The sequence below is a fragment of the Pelobates fuscus genome, chromosome 1 (genome assembly GCF_036172605.1).
Source record: "Pelobates fuscus isolate aPelFus1 chromosome 1, aPelFus1.pri, whole genome shotgun sequence".
Taxonomy (NCBI): domain Eukaryota; kingdom Metazoa; phylum Chordata; class Amphibia; order Anura; family Pelobatidae; genus Pelobates; species Pelobates fuscus.
Genome location: NC_086317.1, coordinates 488,064,395 through 488,083,394, shown reverse-complemented (window position 1 = coordinate 488,083,394; position 19,000 = coordinate 488,064,395). Strand labels below are relative to the sequence as shown.

Below are 19,000 nucleotides of genomic sequence, written 5' to 3'. Positions count from 1 at the left end.
ATGTTTATCTTATGAATGATTATTCAGGAAGGCGAGATGGTGAGGGGAAAGTTGGGGCAATACATCGCCAGTTTTAGCAAGAGTAACAACACATGATTCAGATTTTGCAGGAATAATTAAGTGATCACCCAGAACATTATTAAAAAACATGCAACATTTATTATTATTAGTATTATAATTTCCATTTATATAGCGCCAACAGCTTCCGTGGCGCTTTACAATATTATTAGAGGGGGGATTTAACTATAAATAGGACAATTACAAGAAAACTTACAGAAACAATAGGTTGAAGAGGACCCTGCTCAAACATTCTATAGGAGGTGGGGTATAAAACACATTAGGGCAGGAAATATCAATCAAATAAGGTGGGAGCGAAACAGAGCTGGATTAGAGAATATAGAGCTGCCCTTTAGAAGAGAGCAAGAGACAGGTATGTGAGGTAGAGGTTACTCTGGGAGGCGATAACCTTTCTAATGATATGGGTTTTAAGGCAGTGGCGTCGCTGAAGGGGGGTACAGGTATCTAGTTTATGGTCCCCTCTCATTATTTCTAGGGTGAGGGGGGTAGGATGGGGTTATTATTTTTGGGAGGGGATGACTAGGGGTTTGGGGACACCTAGTCACCTGGGGGGGTTAAATTTTTATTTAGGGCCCCCACCCACCACTCAGGGGTGGGGGCCAGGGGGAGGACAATAGGTCCCCCCCTCCTTATTCTAATTTAGGAATAAGGGGAATCAGGGATGGAGGCCAGGGGGGAGGAGAACAGTTGGGGCCCCCACCCACCGCTCAGGGGTGGGGGAAAAGGGGGAGGACAATAGGTCCCCCCTTATTCTAATTTAGGGCCCCACCCACCGCTCAGGGGTGGGGGCCGGGGGGAGGACAATAGGTGTCCCTCCCCTTATTCTAATTTAGGGTCCCCACCCGCCGCTCAGGGGTGGGGGCTGGGGGGAGGTTGTTTGTTGTAAGTGTTGCAAATGCTTACAGCTGAATCCTGGCTATGTTTGTATACTTTTTATTTAAACTTGTATACAGTGTAACATTTTTCATTCTTCCACTGGGTAAGTATATTAGTACTTAGGCAATACTGTGCTTCGGAACTTTGGTAACTTCGGAACTTCGGACCTTCGACAATTTGGAAATTCGTCAATTTCGGGACTTCGGCAATTCGGCAATTCAGCTATTTGGACATTCTAATGTATCCGACTGTCCGAATTGCCCGAAAATTGTCCAAATTGCCATTCGGAACCAAACGAATTGCACATGTCAAAGGTGCCTGAATGAAAAACGATTACAACTATTACTGCTAATTCTCCGGACTATTACTGCTACTACTCGTATTACTGCACTACTGCCATTACTGCTTCTCCTGAAGAGTTCTATGATAATTCATCAGTCCACTCCTCCGCACTCCACGATGACTGCATGTTACGTGTTTTATTCCATTTACAGAAAGAGCTTAGAGTTGGGAAACGGAAAATGTTATTTTTGCTGGTCTTAAATCCTTTAGAAAAGGAAAATATTAAGTTAAGGAAACAAAAAAAAAAACTTGCGTGTGTGTAATGTAAATAAGCATGAGCCATTTAAAACATGTCATAGGTCATACGTGACACACAAAAGAACTCATTCACATAGAAATTACACAGAGCTGCAAAGCAATTATCAGACTTGTAACCACAGCCACAGGATGAAAAATGATCAGATAACCAGCTGTATATCGAGACGAAAATAACCCTACCCCCGGGGGAGCTACCGCCATGACACCTAGGCAGCCGTAAGGCAATTTAAATTGCAGGGAAAAGGGTTAAAACAGGACTGAGAGTAACAGCTCATTCTTCCCTCCCCCGGTAAACATTGCTCAAGATTTTATTGGGCTGTACAATGCAGCCAAGGTTAGTAAACACACTTTCCTCCACAGTACGTCCGTGTTATTATTATTATTATTATTATTATTATTGGTATTATATAGCGCCAACTTCTTCCGCAGCTCTTTCAAGGAGACTTTCCGAACTGGCCATTTCTCAAACCAGGCAAACACCAAAGTCAAGGGAATTCCCCGTTCATCCCGGTCAATCCAGAATTATAAAACGCAGATTATAAAAAGGTGTCCAGGACAGCTACTTTCTGCACCTGGAATTATTATGTGTATAGCGCCAACATATTCCGTAGCGCTTTACAATGATAGAAAGGGTTTGTTTAGACCAACTCACAGTCTATGAAGGAATGAGGTGGGTGGATATAGAGCATCATGAGACGTGTCCAGGGACACTTACTGGTGAGGTGAGTAATACCAGGATTCAGGCCAGTATGGGCCGATTGGGGGGCTATCCAGTCCTGGCACGGACTAATGTGTTCTGCTTTTTGGTCCCAGTCGACTCCAGCTGCCCCATAATGCTTTGTAAATCTACAAAGAACCAGCACGAACCCGTGTGTGCGCAGAAATACTTAATCAGACAAAGAGGCAGGACACGTAAATCAAAAAAGAAAAATTTGTGAAGCTTTTAAATATACATAAATATCAGAATCCATAAGTGAAATGTAGTTATTGTCTCATGGAAATGACTCTGTTAGAATCCCCTCTAATTCCCACTTCACTCGTTCTCTGTGCCTCCCCGTATATTGAGCTGCTAGAAGAAGCGGGATACATTAACAGTAAACACATTGCTCGGATTATGCTGTAACGGAGCTCCGTGTACTCCGACTGAGTACCCTCCGTTGATGGATGCTCCTAGCGCTTACAGAGGACTCCAAGCACTGCAGACGACACCACAACCACCGCAGGCTCCACAACCGCCGTAGCTTAACTGGAGCCGCGCCGTCTTCCTTCCACCCTGGATCGACTTCTGTCCTCCAGGACCGTGTGGGGAAGACCTCTCCTCCAGGAGAGCGTATCCGGAACAAGCTCTTAAAAGAGCTAAGTGATTAAGCTCAGGGGAATATGCAGAGCATAGCAATCCCCAGTGTGATACAGCAATTCCCTCCAATAACGAGACAAGGCTACGTTTTGAAGGGTCAAGAAGAACTGAGGACTGGAACACCCAGCCTGCTTTTTATTAGGAAAGGGTACACACAGGACACTCCCAGGGGGAGGATGAAATTGACCAATCACATGCATGGTAACACCCCCACGTCTCCTCCCCTCAGATAAACACATAACATAATTAAAACGTACATTATTTTACCCAAGTTCTGGATGTACCCCAAAAACACAGCTGTTCGTACGCAAGATGGCCGCGAACAAGTGTAAGTCCCGAAATGGCGGCCATCTATTCGGTACACAAAGGATTCGTACAGAATCATACGAACGGTTTTACTACCGAATCCCAACAAGGCATTTAAACATATTTTATGTGTCCATAGTCTCTGTACAGCCCATTTAAAGAGCCACAGACAGCACAATGAAAATTCCTTTAAGCCCAGATATAGTTTTAACGTGCAATATAGTCCAGGACCATAGTCGCAGGGGAGGAGGCAGGCAAGCAGGCCTCTCCAGGACAAAGTGGCGAAGGGCACTTCGTCACATATGCCCTTAAGGAAGAGAAGAGAACGGTCATGGTCGTGTGTGTCTCCGTCAGATATTTTCTGTGTAATAAGGAAGTTGGATATATCACGTTTCTATTTGTAACAAACTATTTCAGTCTATAGGTGCTGTCACGTTCTAAGTTAAGAACAGATTTTCCCTAAACTGTTAATAATTTATTATAATTCTAGAGTTTCTGCAGTGAATCACATTAACCCTGCAGGCGTGTGACTATTAGATAACAGCCATGGTATTTGACCGATATTATCGCATGATTCATTTACTGACAGAATTATGGGTGCATGGTCAAAGGAACACAAAGGGCACCATAACAACTTCATGGGAATTAAATTGTTCTGGTGCCAGGAGTTTCCTGGCGCTTGGTTAGCATTAGGGGTTAATCTGTTCACAAACTATTCAACCCCAATGTATGGAGGTGGCAGAGCGATCCTTCGCTAGAGGAGAAACTTTGAGGTTAAACCATTCATTAACAATTTATCCCCTGAATGTAAGCCAACACTAGTGGCCCTCAGAGTGAATGTTTGGCTTGGAATCCACCAATCACAGCGCTCTGACAGGCACGCCCACCATCTTTATATCACCTTTCACCCCACAGCCCATACGGCAAAGGAAGGGTTAGGCAAATGACTGATATTTTTCTTATAATCTAAGTATTTTCAATAGACAGAATTGATCTGCGCTCTCTAATTACGTGGTGGGATCTAAGAGATATTGATTTGTTCATTTGCACGATGGATTAATTTGCACATATTGCTCTGCTACAGCAATGAAGGGGTTTATTTTACTGGTGTAGCTCACCTACAAAATACCTTACACCCGCTCTCACTGGACTATAGCATCTAAAGTAACAACTACTCCCGTTAGTAAATAGCATTTTATAGCATCACTTTGCTGATCCAACCTCTTTCATTGATATAACAGAAAGCACATTGTCCTCTACACTCAGCATCGTCGTTCACTCACCAACGTCACCGTATCTGTCTGCTGATAGCTGGCTAATGGGCACTGTCTCAGGGTAAGTGCGCAGATTCTAAGGGTGAATGGTCAGATTCGCATAGTGAACGGGCAGGGTCTCATAGTCAATGGGTAGATTCTCAGGGTGAATGGTCAGATTCTCAGGGTGAATGGACAGAATCTCAAAGTACATGGGCAGATTTTCAGAGTGAATGGGCAGATTCTCAGGGCGATTGGACAGATTCAGAGGGTGAATTGGCAGATTCTCAGGGTAAATAGGCAGATTCTCAGGGTAAAGGAGCAGATTCTCAGAGTGAATGAGCAGATTCTTGGGGTGAATGGGCAGATTCTCAGGGTGAATGGGCAGATTCTCAGGGTAAAGGAGCAGATTCTCAGGGTGAATGGGCAGATTCTCAGGGTAAAGGAGCAGATTCTCAGAGTGAATGAGCAGGTTCTCAGAGTAAATATGCAGATTCTCAGGGTGAATGGGCATGTCCAAGTATCCATCCATTAGTAGAATGAAAGTGATAGCTATTTCACTATAATCATTGCTGAGTCACCAGCAGCATTATAACAGCCAGTATAAATAAGACTAAACTTGTCTTCTGTCACAACATCTCCAGCAAGCAGACTGGAAACAGCATGCCTCTCATCCCCAGGGCCCCAGCCCAGCCAGGTAAGAACTGGATTTATTCTGTACAATGTATCTCTGTTAGTGAGCTGGATCCCAGCCAGGTAAGGAGAGTGTGGAAATATTCTGTACAAGGTATCTCTGTGATAGGGACCTGGATCCCAGCCAGGTAAGGAGTGTGTGGATATATTCTGTACAAAGTATCTCTGTGATAGTGAGCTGGATCCCAGCCAGGTAAGGAGTGTGTGGATATATTCTGTACAAGGTATCTCTGTGACAGTGAGCTGGATCCCAGCCAGGTAAGGAGTGTGTGGAAATATTCTGTACAAGGTATCTCTGTGATAGGGACCTGGATCCCAGCCAGGTAAGGAGTGTGTGGATATATTCTGTACAAGGTATCTCTGTGACAGTGAGCTGGATCCCAGCCAGGTAAGGAGTGTGTGGATATATTCTGTACAAGGTATCTCTGTGATAGGGACCTGGATCCCAGCCAGGTAAGGAGTGTGTGGATATATTCTGTACAAGGTATCTCTGTTAGTGAGCTGGATCCCAGCCAGGTAAGGAGTGTGTGGATATATTCTGTACAAGGTATCTCTGTTAGTGAGCTGGATCCCAGCCAGGTAAGGAGTGTGTGGATATATTCTGTACAAGGTATCTCTGTTAGTGAGCTGGATCCCAGCCAGGTAAGGAGTGTGTGGATATATTCTGTACAAGGTATCTCTGTGATAGGGACCTGGATCCCAGCCAGGTAAGGAGTGTGTGGATATATTCTGTACAATGTATCTCAATGTAATAAGCATGTAGGGATGTATATAAAAAATACCCCTTTCTGTCTCATTAGAGATATTTTTGCCAGAAGCTCAAGGAAGCAAGGCAAATGGTTAGAGTTAGCACCCACCTAAGAGGTTTGCCTTGACGTGGCAGGTGGGCATATCCTCTCATGGCCATTGGAGGTAACTAAAAACCTTCATTTGTTTAAAAATACATAGGGATGTGGCAAGAGCCCAGGTAACTTTTTTTCCTTTGGTTTTTATCTCAATGTAATACCCCTCCATCTGAAATGTATCCTAACTTACATAAGGACTATGACTGAGTACTATACATACTGGGAGTCCGCACAGCCAGTCATAATCACCATACTATCACATCTGATAAGTATGTAAATGACTATGACCAAGTACTAGGTAAAGGACTATGACTGAGTACTTGGTAAATGACTATGACTGAGTACTATACATAGTGGGAGTCTGAAGAGCCAGTCATAAACTACATTCCACCACATCTGATGTATATCCTAACTTGCATAAAGGACTGTGACCTAATATTATATTGAGATTTCCAGCAGCCAATTATCAATTGATAGTATCTCAACTTCTTAAACAGTGAATTATTACCGGTTTAATGCCATAGCTGGGTGCCATATAAACTGCTTTATTCTGTCATTTGATGAAGCAATACATTAGGAGACAATCACAGTGTGGATTTCAAAGTATAATTAAGGCACAGAGTCATGAATTCCACGTTAAGTGAAACTGTAGCATCCTGTAACCATGTTATTTTGGGGGTAAATACCTTGTCCAGCACCTCATACTTCCCTGTAAGTGTTTGATATGTTAGTGAACGTTTCATTAAATGTTACTAACTGCTATAGGAGTCTGTATATAAACCCTACTAATAAATGAGTGCTACAGGGGTCTCAGCCATCGATATCTCTCGCCCATTCCCCAGGAGACGTTCCGTATTCTCATCCAATCTGTTCCCTCCTTAACGTATCTCCAATGATTCTCCTTCATACTATTTCACCATATCTTGTTTTAGGATGTTTGATTGACTTTAATCTGTTCATGTTGGTGTCCGATGTTGTTTACTTCAAAGATTGGGGCATGGTTGGGAAATCGTTTTTTAATTAGTTGAAACAAAACAAAGCATAAAAAGGATTAAAGGAACATGCATCACTTTTTAAGCCAGCAATCAAACACTTTCAAATAAATATACAAACCAAGAAAACCTTTGCAATGTATGTACTAAATGTTTAAAAACTCAATCAGATTGCTCTGTTGTGCACGCCTTTTATCTCGGGGAGTTTCCCCCTTACCCACCCAGCTCGTTTTCAGACCAGTCCATTGCTGACAGAAACGGGGCATCATTGTCCATCAGGACAGAGAACCCCAACAAAGGAGCCTGGACTGCTTTACAAAGCCTGCAAAGTGAGGCTACTGTCTCATTCAAAGCTAAAGCTGTCTCAAAGTGATGCATGTGCCTTTAACCTGTTTTTAACCCTTATGTCTGAGCTGTTAATCTTGAGGTTACCTTAATATACGCTAGATGGTGCTATAGACGTCTCTGATTGCTGATTTCTCTATATATGCACTCATACCTCCCAAGTGTCCCCATTTGGGAGGGACAGACCATTTTTTTGGCCCAAATCCCTCTGTCCCTTTTACCTCTCCTAATGACCCTCTTTTCTAGGAGCAAAATATTGATAGGGTCTGAATGTATAACAGAGCTCCCAGGCAATAATACTCCCAGTAATGTGTCTGAGTGTATAACAGAGCTCCACAGCAATAATACTCCCAGTAATGTGTCTGAGTGTATAACAGAGCTCCACAGCAATAATACTACCAGTAATGTGTCTGAGTGTATAACAGAGCTCCCCAGAAATAATACTCCCACTAATGTGTCTGAGTGTATAACAGAGCTCCACAGCAATGATACTCCCAGTAATGGGTCTGAGTGTATAATAGAGCTCCACAGTAATAATACTCCCAGTAATGTGTCTGAGTGTATAATAGAGCTCCACAGCAATAATACTCCCAGTAATGGGTCTGAGTGTATAATAGAGCTCCACAGTAATAATACTCCCAGTAATGTGTCTGAGTGTATAATAGAGCTCCACAGCAATAATACTCCCAGTAATGTATCTGAGTGTATAACAGAGCTCCACAGCAATAAAACTCCCAGTAATGTGACTGAGTGTATAACAGAGCTCCACAGCAATAATACTCCCAGTAATGTGTCTGAGTGTATAACAGAGCTTCACAGCAATAATACTCCCAGTAATGTGTCTGAGTGTATAATAGAGCTCCACAGCAATAATACTCCCAGTAATGTGTCTGAGTGTATAACAGAGCTCCACAGCAATAATACTCCCAATAATGTGTCTGAGTGTATAACAGAGCTCCACAGCAATAATACTCCCAGTAATGTGTCTGAGTGTATAACAGAGCTCCACAGCAATAATACTCCCAGTAATGTGTCTGAGTGTATAATAGAGCTCCACAGCAATAATACTCCCAGTAATGTGTCTGAGTGTATAACAGAGCTCCACAGCAATAATACTCCCAGTAATGTGTCTGAGTGTATAATAGAGCTCCACAGCAATAATACTCCCAGTAATGTGTCTGAGTGTATAACAGAGCTCCACAGCAATAATACTCCCAGTAATGTGTCTGAGTGTATAACAGAGCTCCACAGCAATAATACTCCCAGTAATGTGTCTGAGTGTATAATAGAGCTCCACAGCAATAATACTCCCAGTAATGTGTCTGAGTGTATAACAGAGCTCCACAGCAATAATACTCCCAGTAATGTGTCTGAGTGTATAATAGAGCTCCACAGCAATAATACTCCCAGTAATGTGTCTGAGTGTATAATAGAGCTCCACAGCAATAATACTCCCAGTAATGTGTCTGAGTGTATAACAGAGCTCCACAGCAATAATACTCCCAGTAATGTGTCTGAGTGTATAATAGAGCTCCACATTAATAATACTCCCAGTAATGTGTCTGAGTGTATAATAGAGCTCCACATCAATAATACTCCCAGTAATGTATCTGAGTGTATAACAGAGCTCCACAGCAATAAAACTCCCAGTAATGTGTCCAAATGTGTATAACAGAGCTCCACAGCAATAATACTCCCAGTAATGTGTCTGAGTGTATAACAGAGCTCCACAGCAATAATACTCCCAGTAATGTGTCTGAGTGTATTACAGAGCTCCACAGCAATAATACTCCCAGTATTGTAACAGAGCTCTACAGTAATAATACTCCCAGTAATGTGTCTGAGTGTATAACAGAGCTCCCCAGCAATAATACTCCCAGTAATGTGTCTGAATGTATAACAGAGCTCCCCAGCAATAATACTCCCAGTAATGTGTCTGAGTGTATAATAGAGCTCCACAGCAATAATACTCCCAGTAATGTATCTGAGTGTATAACAGAGCTCCACAGCAATACAACTCCCAGTAATGTGACTGAGTGTATAACAGAGCTCCACAGCAATAATACTCCCAGTAATGTGTCTGAGTGTATAACAGAGCTCCACAGCAATAATACTCCCAGTAATGTGTCTGAGTGTATAATAGAGCTCCACAGCAATAATACTCCCAGTAATGTGTCTGAGTGTATAACAGAGCTCCACAGCAATAATACTCCCAGTAATGTGTCTGAGTGTATAACAGAGCTCCACAGCAATAATACTCCCAGTAATGTGTCTGAGTGTATAATAGAGCTCCACAGCAATAATACTCCCAGTAATGTGTCTGAGTGTATAACAGAGCTCCACAGCAATAATACTCCCAGTAATGTGTCTGAGTGTATAACAGAGCTCCACAGCAATAATACTCCCAGTAATGTGTCTGAGTGTATAATAGAGCTCCACAGCAATAATACTCCCAGTAATGTGTCTGAGTGTATAATAGAGCTCCACAGCAATAATACTCCCAGTAATGTGTCTGAGTGTATAACAGAGCTCCACAGCAATAATACTCCCAGTAATGTGTCTGAGTGTATAACAGAGCTCCACAGCAATAATACTCCCAGTAATGTGTCTGAGTGTATAATAGAGCTCCACATTAATAATACTCCCAGTAATGTGTCTGAGTGTATAATAGAGCTCCACATCAATAATACTCCCAGTAATGTATCTGAGTGTATAACAGAGCTCCACAGCAATAAAACTCCCAGTAATGTGTCCAAATGTGTATAACAGAGCTCCACAGCAATAATACTCCCAGTAATGTGTCTGAGTGTATAACAGAGCTCCACAGCAATAATACTCCCAGTAATGTGTCTGAGTGTATTACAGAGCTCCACAGCAATAATACTCCCAGTATTGTAACAGAGCTCTACAGTAATAATACTCCCAGTAATGTGTCTGAGTGTATAACAGAGCTCCACAGCAATAATACTCCAAGTAATGTGTCTGAGTGTATAACAGAGCTCCCCAGCAATAATACTCCCAGTAATGTGTCTGAGTGTATAACAGAGCTCCCCAGCAATAATACTCCCAGTAATGTGTCTGAATGTATAACAGAGCTCCCCAGCAATAATACTCCCAGTAATGTGTCTGAGTGAATAACAGAGCTCCACAGCAATAATACTCCAAGTAATGTGTCTGAGTGTATAACAGAGCTCCCCAGCAATAATACTCCCAGTAATGTGTCTGAGTGTATTACAGAGCTCCACAGCAATAATACTCCCAGTATTGTAACAGAGCTCTACAGTAATAATACTCCCAGTAATGTGTCTGAGTGTATAACAGAGCTCCCCAGCAATAATACTCCCAGTAATGTGTCTGAATGTATAACAGAGCTCCCCAGCAATAATACTACCAATAATGTGTCTGAGTGAATAACAGAGCTCCACAGCAATAATACTCCAAGTAATGTGTCTGAGTGTATAACAGAGCTCCCCAGCAATAATACTCCCAGTAATGTGTCTGAGTGTATTACAGAGCTCCACAGCAATAATACTCCCAGTAATGTGTCTGAGTGTATCACAGAGCTCCCCAGCAATAATACTCCCAGTAATGTGTCTGAGTGTATAACAGAGCTCCACAGCAATAATACTCCAAGTAATGTGTCTGAGTGTTTGACAGAGCTCCCCAGCAATAATACTCCCAGTAATGTGTCTGAGTGTATAACAGAGCTCCACAGCAATAATACTCCCAGTAATGTGTCTGAGTGTATCACAGAGCTCCCCAGCAATAATACTCCCAGTAATGTGTCTGAGTGTATAACAGAGCTCCACAGCAATAATACTCCCAGTAATGTGTCTGAGTGTATCACAGAGCTCCCCAGCAATAATACTCCCAGTAATGTGTCTGAGTGTATAACAGAGCTCCACAGCAATAATACTCCCAGTAATGTGTCTGAGTGTTTGACAGAGCTCCCCAGCAATAATACTCCCAGTAATGTGTCTGAGTGTATAACAGAGCTCCACAGCAATAATACTCCCAGTATTGTAACAGAGCTCCCCAGCAATAATACTCCCAGTAATGTGTCTGAGTGTATAACAGAGCTCCACAGCAATAATACTCCCAGTATTGTAACAGAGCTCCACAGTAATAATACTCCCAGTAATGTGTCTGAGTGTATAACAGAGCTCCACAGCAATAATACTCCCAGTATTGTAACAGAGCTCCACAGTAATAATACTCCCAGTAATGTGTCTGAGTGTATAACAGAGCTCCACAGCAATAATACTCACAGTAATGTGTCTGAGTGTATAACAGAGCTCCACAGTAATAATACTCCCAGTAATGTGTCTGAGTGTATAACAGAGCTCCACAGCAATAATACTCCCAGTAATGTGTCTGAGTGTATAACAGAGCTCCACAGCAATAATACTCCCAGTAATGTGTCTGAGTGTATAACAGAGCTCCACAGTAATAATACTCCCAGTAATGTGTCTGAGTGTATAACAGAGCCCCACAGCAATAATACTCCTAGTAATGTGTCTGAGTGTATAACAGAGTTCCACAGCAATAATACTCCCAGTAATGTGTCTGAGTGTATAACAGAGCCCCACATCAATAATACTCCCAGTAATGTGTCTGAGTGTATAACAGAGCCCCACAGCAATAATACTCCCAGTAATGTGTCTGAGTGAATAACAGAGCCCCACATCAATAATACTCCAATTAATGTGTCTGAGTGTATAACAGAGCTCCACAGTAATAAAACTCCCATTAATGTGTCTGAGTGTATAACAGAGCCCCACATCAATAATACTCCCAGTAATGTGTCTGAGTGTATAACAGAGCTCCACAGCAATAATACTCCCAGTAATGTGTCTGAGTGAATAACAGAGCCCCACATCAATAATACTCCCAGTAATGTGTCTGAGTGTATAGCAGAGCCCCACAGCAATAATACTCCCATTAATGTGTCTGAGTGTATAACAGAGCTCCACAGTAATAATACTCCCATTAATGTGTCTGAGGGTATACCAGAGCTCCACAGCAATAATACTCCCAGTAATGTGTCTTTAAACTACAATAAACGTGTTTAGAAATCAGGCTGTGTAAATAACATACATTGTTCTTGCTCTAAATTACATTTTAGTCTATAAATTGTTAATAGTAAGTCCCCTAAAAGAAAGAGCCCTGGCCCTGGCCACACCCCTACAATTTAAGCGTCCTTCTTTGTACATGTGAAATGTTAGGAGATATGGATACTATATACTTCTCCGAATGCTGAACTTCAAGCATATGGCCAGAGACAAACCCTGGGATTGTGTCCTCTATGAGTCCCTCAGGTCTTTTTCTTATTGGTGGGTGTTAACATCCCTGTCATACCATAGAACTTCTCTCTGCTCTACTATTGTCCACTAATTTCCCAAACTCCTATCATTTTGGTCCATGTCTTCCTAACTCTTTCCTAATGCCCTGCATTGCCAGTTGCCATCAGACTCCAGATCCTCTGCTATCTCCAAGACTTCTCAAGTAGCCATATCAACCCTGGATGTCAGTGAACCTCGGTTAGTGGTCTTTCAGTGGTCTTGTGTTTTCAGGTCAAAGAGTCAGGCCTGAAACCCAAGCCACCATAACCTTCCACCATTTTCTGATGCAGGTAGCCTTCTCCTGTTTGTCAATTCTGCCGGCTCACTATCATCTCGGTTTAAGTGGCAGATACTCTCTCAAGGTTTCCATCACTGTGATGATAATGGAGGGTCTACATTAGATTTTATGTCCTTAGAATTGCATGTCCGTGGGAGTTTTATTAATGCTACTGAATGAAATGAGTGGTCTATGGGATAAGTGAGACTGGGACACTGATTGCTGGATCATGGGTTATAGCCAGCTGCTAGCTGCTAGCTATGTGCTATAGACCAGTGATGGCTGATATTTGGCACAGCAGCCATTGTTGACTAAACTTCCCTTATGGCTTAGCCATGTTTCAAGCAGAAGGCCAGCCATTGCTACTATTGAACACTTTGTTGTAGAAGACTAATAACCTTCATGAAGACCATGAGTGGTCTATGGGATCAGTGAGACTGGGACACTGATTGATGGATCATGGGCTATAGCCAGCTGCTAGTGAGTGGTCAGCTACGTGCTATAGACCAGTGATGGCTGATATTTGGCACAGCAGCCATTGTTGACTAGACTTCCCCTATGGCTTAGCCATGTTTCAAGCAGAAGGCCAGCCATTGCTGCTATTGAACACTTTGTTGTAGAAGACTAATAACCTTCATGAAGACCATGAGTGGTCTATGGGATCAGTGAGAATGGGACACTGATTGATGGATCATGGGCTATAGCCAGCTGCTAGTGAGTGGTCAGCTACGTGCTATAGACCAGTGATGGCTGATATTTGGCACAGCAGCCATTGTTGACTAGACTTCCCCTATGGCTTAGCCATGTTTCAAGCAGAAGGCCAGCCATTGCTGCTATTGAACACTTTGTTGTAGAAGACTAATAACCTTCATGAAGACTATTCTCCTTTTCCTAATCAGGTCTGGAGACAATATGCACCTTACTTATGTTCGGTCTTCTCATCACCAGTAGTTGTCTTGGGATTCATGGAAGGCGTAAGTAAATTTCTCTTCTTCATACATATTCCATGTTGTTCATCCAATAAACCAGTAATTGTGGACAACCGATAATCAAACTGCAAATCTTAGCCAATCTGGATTTTTACTGAGTTGGAGGTCTCCTATTTTAATGAAGTTTGTCACTTTCTTACGGCATCTTCTCACCAAATAAAACTGGCTCCTTTTTGGTAAACTGTAAATATTGCATCCAATATTTGTAGAATTATTAGAAATCTCTGCATGTTCCATGGAATGCCTGTTGTAAAGTTTTAGGATTCCAAGTACTTGGACCTCAAATGCCCCCCCATGGGTGTAACTGCCCATCTTTTTTCAGTTAACTTTTCAGCCCTCCAGGGAATGCAAACAATGTGCCCATAAACAAACTGCATCAGAAATGAACTTCTGTGCGCTTTGGGCAATTTGAGATTCCATCAATGGTTATCTGTGGAGAGGAAGTGGGACTGGTGACAAGAAGGGTTTAGTGAATTATTTCTGATGACAATGACCTGGCATGGACGTAGCACAGTAACTAAATTCCACCCAAGATCTGCTGCCTCTTAAGTCCTGGCACCACCAAGGAACAAACGCCCACTAAGCCTGTCCCTTGTCTTCTGTTGTGGCATTGTCTGCTTGCAGTAGCAAGATGGCTGTAAGCCAGTCAGAACAATACTTTGGGTTAAGAGTCTATTATGGCAATAATATCACACCATAAAATGATTCAGGACAACAAATAACAGACCTGGTCCTTCCTGCCGGATAGTTCTGCTATGCGGGATTTCTCCACTAGTGTGTAGCTCAGTGATTAAAGGGACACTCCAGACTCTTAAAGCACTTTAGCTGAAAAGCTTTGTGTGTGAAGAGTGTGCCCTATTTTTCTTTTAGAGAAAGTGCAGATTTCAATAGAAATACACTTTTATAAATTATACTGGTTGCACCCCCTGGATTTTTAAGCAGACAGCAGGTCATGTTACTTCCTGGTTTGGTTAGCTCAATGGAACTAAACTCAAGAGGCAGCTATTGCCCAGAGCACCTGCCTGGCAAAGACTTATCATTGAGCTCTATTGGAAAGTCTGTGATTGGCCAGCCACAGGAGGCCTGGGCGGGGTTAGAAGGGGAAGGTTTCTAAAGGCAGCAGATAAGAGATCTGCAGTTTTTACAAGCTGTGTTTAGATATAACCCCAATAACAAAAAAAAAGTATAAATAAATGTATGCAAGTTTTAATTTGGTGTATATCGAGTAAACAGTGATTTTTATTTATTTAGTATTTGGGCAGTGGAGTGTCCCTTTAACTGCAGCACCTCCAGTAATAGTCCTGTTCCTCAGAGTCTACTCTCTTAACAAACATTATTAATTAAAGAGAACCATTAAGTTGTGAAATAATATCAAACCCCAAGATAGACCAGAAAACTAAATGTATCCTGATTAGAATCACTTGTTATAATTAGAGATATGATCTCATTAGATCCTTTAGTAATTACTTGTTTCTAGAGAACCTGTTTCTGACATATATTGAACTATTTCATTCCAGCTTTGAATAAACGTCCTGCCATTCTGAATCCTGAAAGCTGTACGATCTTTACAAAGGAAGGTAAAAACCCTACAATCTCTTTACTTTGTCACATTGCTTCCATTAATTCATGATATGTACGGACGTCTCTCATTAAATACAGTGGGCACAGTGATACAAGGTTCTTAAACATAAATTAAAATACTGCAATATAAAGCAAGTTTAATTAGGGCGGGGAGAATCGTTTTGCATGTGCCCTTTCAGCCTGCGGCAGTTTCTGTCCGGTGATTTCAAAAAGCTTAATCACAAAAAGCAAAATAGTGAGTATTGGGTCAGATACCAGACAATCCGACCCAAAGGTGCATAAACATGGCGGGCAGAAACGGGGGTGGGAAAGACAGGCAAGAGATTTCTGCAAATCTTTTAATATACCTGAATGAAAACAATCAATTTGTATAGCAAAGGATATACGGAGATATTTAAAAAAAAGAAATTAATGACTCTGTACCTTTAATTCCTTTCTTCATCATTATGTCTAGTAATAAAAAATAAGTAAACTTTTTGTAAAATATTCCCCATATTAATAAGTATGAACGACAAGAACATAGCAGGAATGTTAAAGGTTACTCATGGACGTATACAAACTGTTAGGAAATCGAGTGAGTTAAAATAGCTGGTTTGGAAAAAATCTTCATGTTGGCTATATATTGAATTTAGTTATAAAAGAAATTCATGTTGAATATTCACTCAGTGTTTGTATCATTGATGATGTTTAAGAACAATATGAGGGTTTTATTACAATCTTTTAATGAAATTTACGCTGACTGTGACATCATACAGGATAAAACAAATCTCCCAGTGAGGTAATAAAACTGACGTTATCAGCTACAGACACAAAATATGAGAAACACCGACAGATAACCACGAGAGACATCCGACCTCCGTAATATTTTACTAAATATTAATATTGGTGCCTGGCTGCTAATCGATGGGGTTTGTCTGGGCGTGAGATGATAAGTTTGACCTTTTCCCAACAGGCGGAAATTTTACGATAAACTGCACCGCACAGAGCACGTGGCGTGACTTTAATCTGGTTTACTGGCTGGCTAATAACAACTTCATCGAGAACGAATTCCCTGATGGGAGGGTGTCCGAGGGGCCGGAGATGTAAGTGTACATTAAATACCCAGCTTTAGCAGTTCCAGGACAGGAACTGTATATATTGATAAGCAGACAGATATTCAGGAAAATCACCATTATAAATCATTATTTTATGGTGGGGCGGAAGGTCTTTACTCATTCTGTAACCGCAGCAATTATCTTTTCTCTGTTGCAGAATAAACCAAACCCAAAACGTGTACACCGTGCAGAAATCCCTCATCTTCTCACCTACAAAACAAGAGGATTTCAATACAAATTTTACCTGCGTTATACAGGACCCCGCGGGAGTCGACGTTAAACATATTATTCTAAAGAAAGAACCAGCAGCTGCCAACGTGTGATGGGAATTTCCAGTAGACGAGATTGTGTAGCTTGTTCAAGACAGTGGCCAAGGCCACCATTCTAATCCAGGTTACATTACTGAAACATTGGAACGTTCATGGAGTTCCACAGATCACGGTTAATGTTTACAATAAAAACAGATCAATATATTGCAGGAACAGACGCGTTTTCACTTCACGGACTCGGAAGGACAATTGTTTGAGTGTTGTTTTCAACATTCTCTTTTCAAACTGAACTTCTGACAAAATGAGTATATTCTCACAATAAAATATACAACAAAAAAAACCAAAACACAAACATCGTAAAGATCTGACAGGCACAACCATTGGTGTCCAGGATCTTGGAGTCCCACCTGGCCAAGAGTCTGGGCTGTAAATCCCAACTGACAGAATGTCTTCCAGCATTGTTTTTGGAGAAACAACAGGCAAGCTATATGTGTATATATATATTTTACATAAATAAATTGAACAGTAGCCTTTTTAGCACAACAGTAATATCCTTATTAAAGGTCTTTATATACTTTGTTTTATTCACAATCATTATGGATTTGGAGGTTTGTAAATAAATGATCAGATCCAGTACGTGTTATTAGATTGTCAGGTTACTGTGTATTACTCTTAAAGAAACACTGTAGGCACATTAAGAAATCCATCTTATTGAAGTTGTTATAGTGCCGTCAGTGTTGGCCATCCTGTCCCCCAAAACTCTATATAAATAATGGAGAATAATGATTCTCTATGGAGGAACTGTAGGCACGCTTCCAGAATGATGTAACCCAAGGAGGAGACTCGTCGAAGAAGAAAAGGGGAGCAATTAGATTTTTTCTCTTTTTTTATAGAGGGGAGGTGGTTTAACTAATAAGGGGCATCAGCACTGTAGCATTCGGAATACAGATACGCTGCAATGTTCCTTTAACCCCTTAAGGACACATGACACGTGTGACATGTCATGATTCCCTTTTATTCCAGACGTTTGGTCCTTAAGGGGTTAAATAAAGCTCAAAACATTGTGACTGTTGAAAAAATGTTTTAAATCCAGTAAATTCCATATAACTGCAACTAATTGGTTTACAGGATTCATGACATGTGCATAAACCATCAATTATCTAGGATAAGCTTTAAAAACTAAATCAAATTTGTGTTCTCAAATTTCTGAAAAACTGGGGATTTTCTCAACAAGCAGTTTTTAGATGTTTAGCTATGAATGAATTCATAGTTACAGAGTCTGGACTTTCTAAACCAAACCCAGAGAGGTCCACGTTTTAACTGAAGTGCACTAAAAGCACACCAGGTAAACCATCATTATCCTGGTTTAATTTCAGTTAACGCATTATCTTTGTGTTATAAAGCATTAATAACTGAAATCAAACAAGTAAAATGCAACAGTGAGAGGAGAACGGGGCTTTATGGAACAGAGAGGGAGCTGGTTGGAGATGTAGCATGAGAACAGTTATAGAATGGGTTAATATGTATTTGCGGTGTCGTAATGCAATGGTTAAATATTCCAGTTTATTCTGACTAAAAGCAGAGGCCTGCTATCTCCTATATTCAAGGTTCCTGCTATCTCCTATATTCAAGGTTCCTGCTATCTCCTATATTCAAGGTTCCTGCTATCTCCTATATTCAAGGTTGCTGCTTTCTCCTATATTCAAGGTTGCTGCTATCTTCTATATTCAAGGTTGCTGCTTTCTCCTATATTCAAGGTTACTGCTATCCATCTCCTATATTCAAGGTTCCTGTTATCTCCTATATTCAAGGTTCCTGTTATCTCCTATATTCAAGGTTCCTGTTATCTCCTATATTCAAGGTTCCTGCTATATCCTATATTCAAGGTTGCTGCTTTCTCCTATATTCAAGGTTGCTGCTATCTCCTATATTCAAGGTTGCTGCTATCTCCTATATTCAAGGTTGCTGCTATCTCCTATATTCAAGGTTGCTGCTTTCTCCTATATTCAAGGTTGCTGCTATCTCCTATATTCAAGGTTGCTGCTTTCTCCTATATTCAAGGTTGCTGCTATCTCCTATATTCAAGGTTGCTGCTATCTCCTA

General features: G+C 41.3%; 1 protein-coding gene across 1 annotated transcript; it reads left to right on the top strand.

The window, feature by feature from the left end:
• The first annotated feature begins 5,026 nt into the window (after positions 1 to 5,026).
• IL18BP (interleukin 18 binding protein) lies at positions 5,027 to 17,437 on the top strand. The gene is made up of 5 exons (XM_063445008.1): positions 5,027 to 5,167; positions 13,864 to 13,938; positions 15,471 to 15,530; positions 16,487 to 16,616; positions 16,786 to 17,437. Exons 1-5 carry the CDS (start codon positions 5,134 to 5,136, stop codon positions 16,949 to 16,951), a joined length of 465 nt encoding a protein of 154 aa, XP_063301078.1. The 5' UTR covers positions 5,027 to 5,133; the 3' UTR covers positions 16,952 to 17,437.
• The last annotated feature ends 1,563 nt before the right edge of the window (positions 17,438 to 19,000 follow it).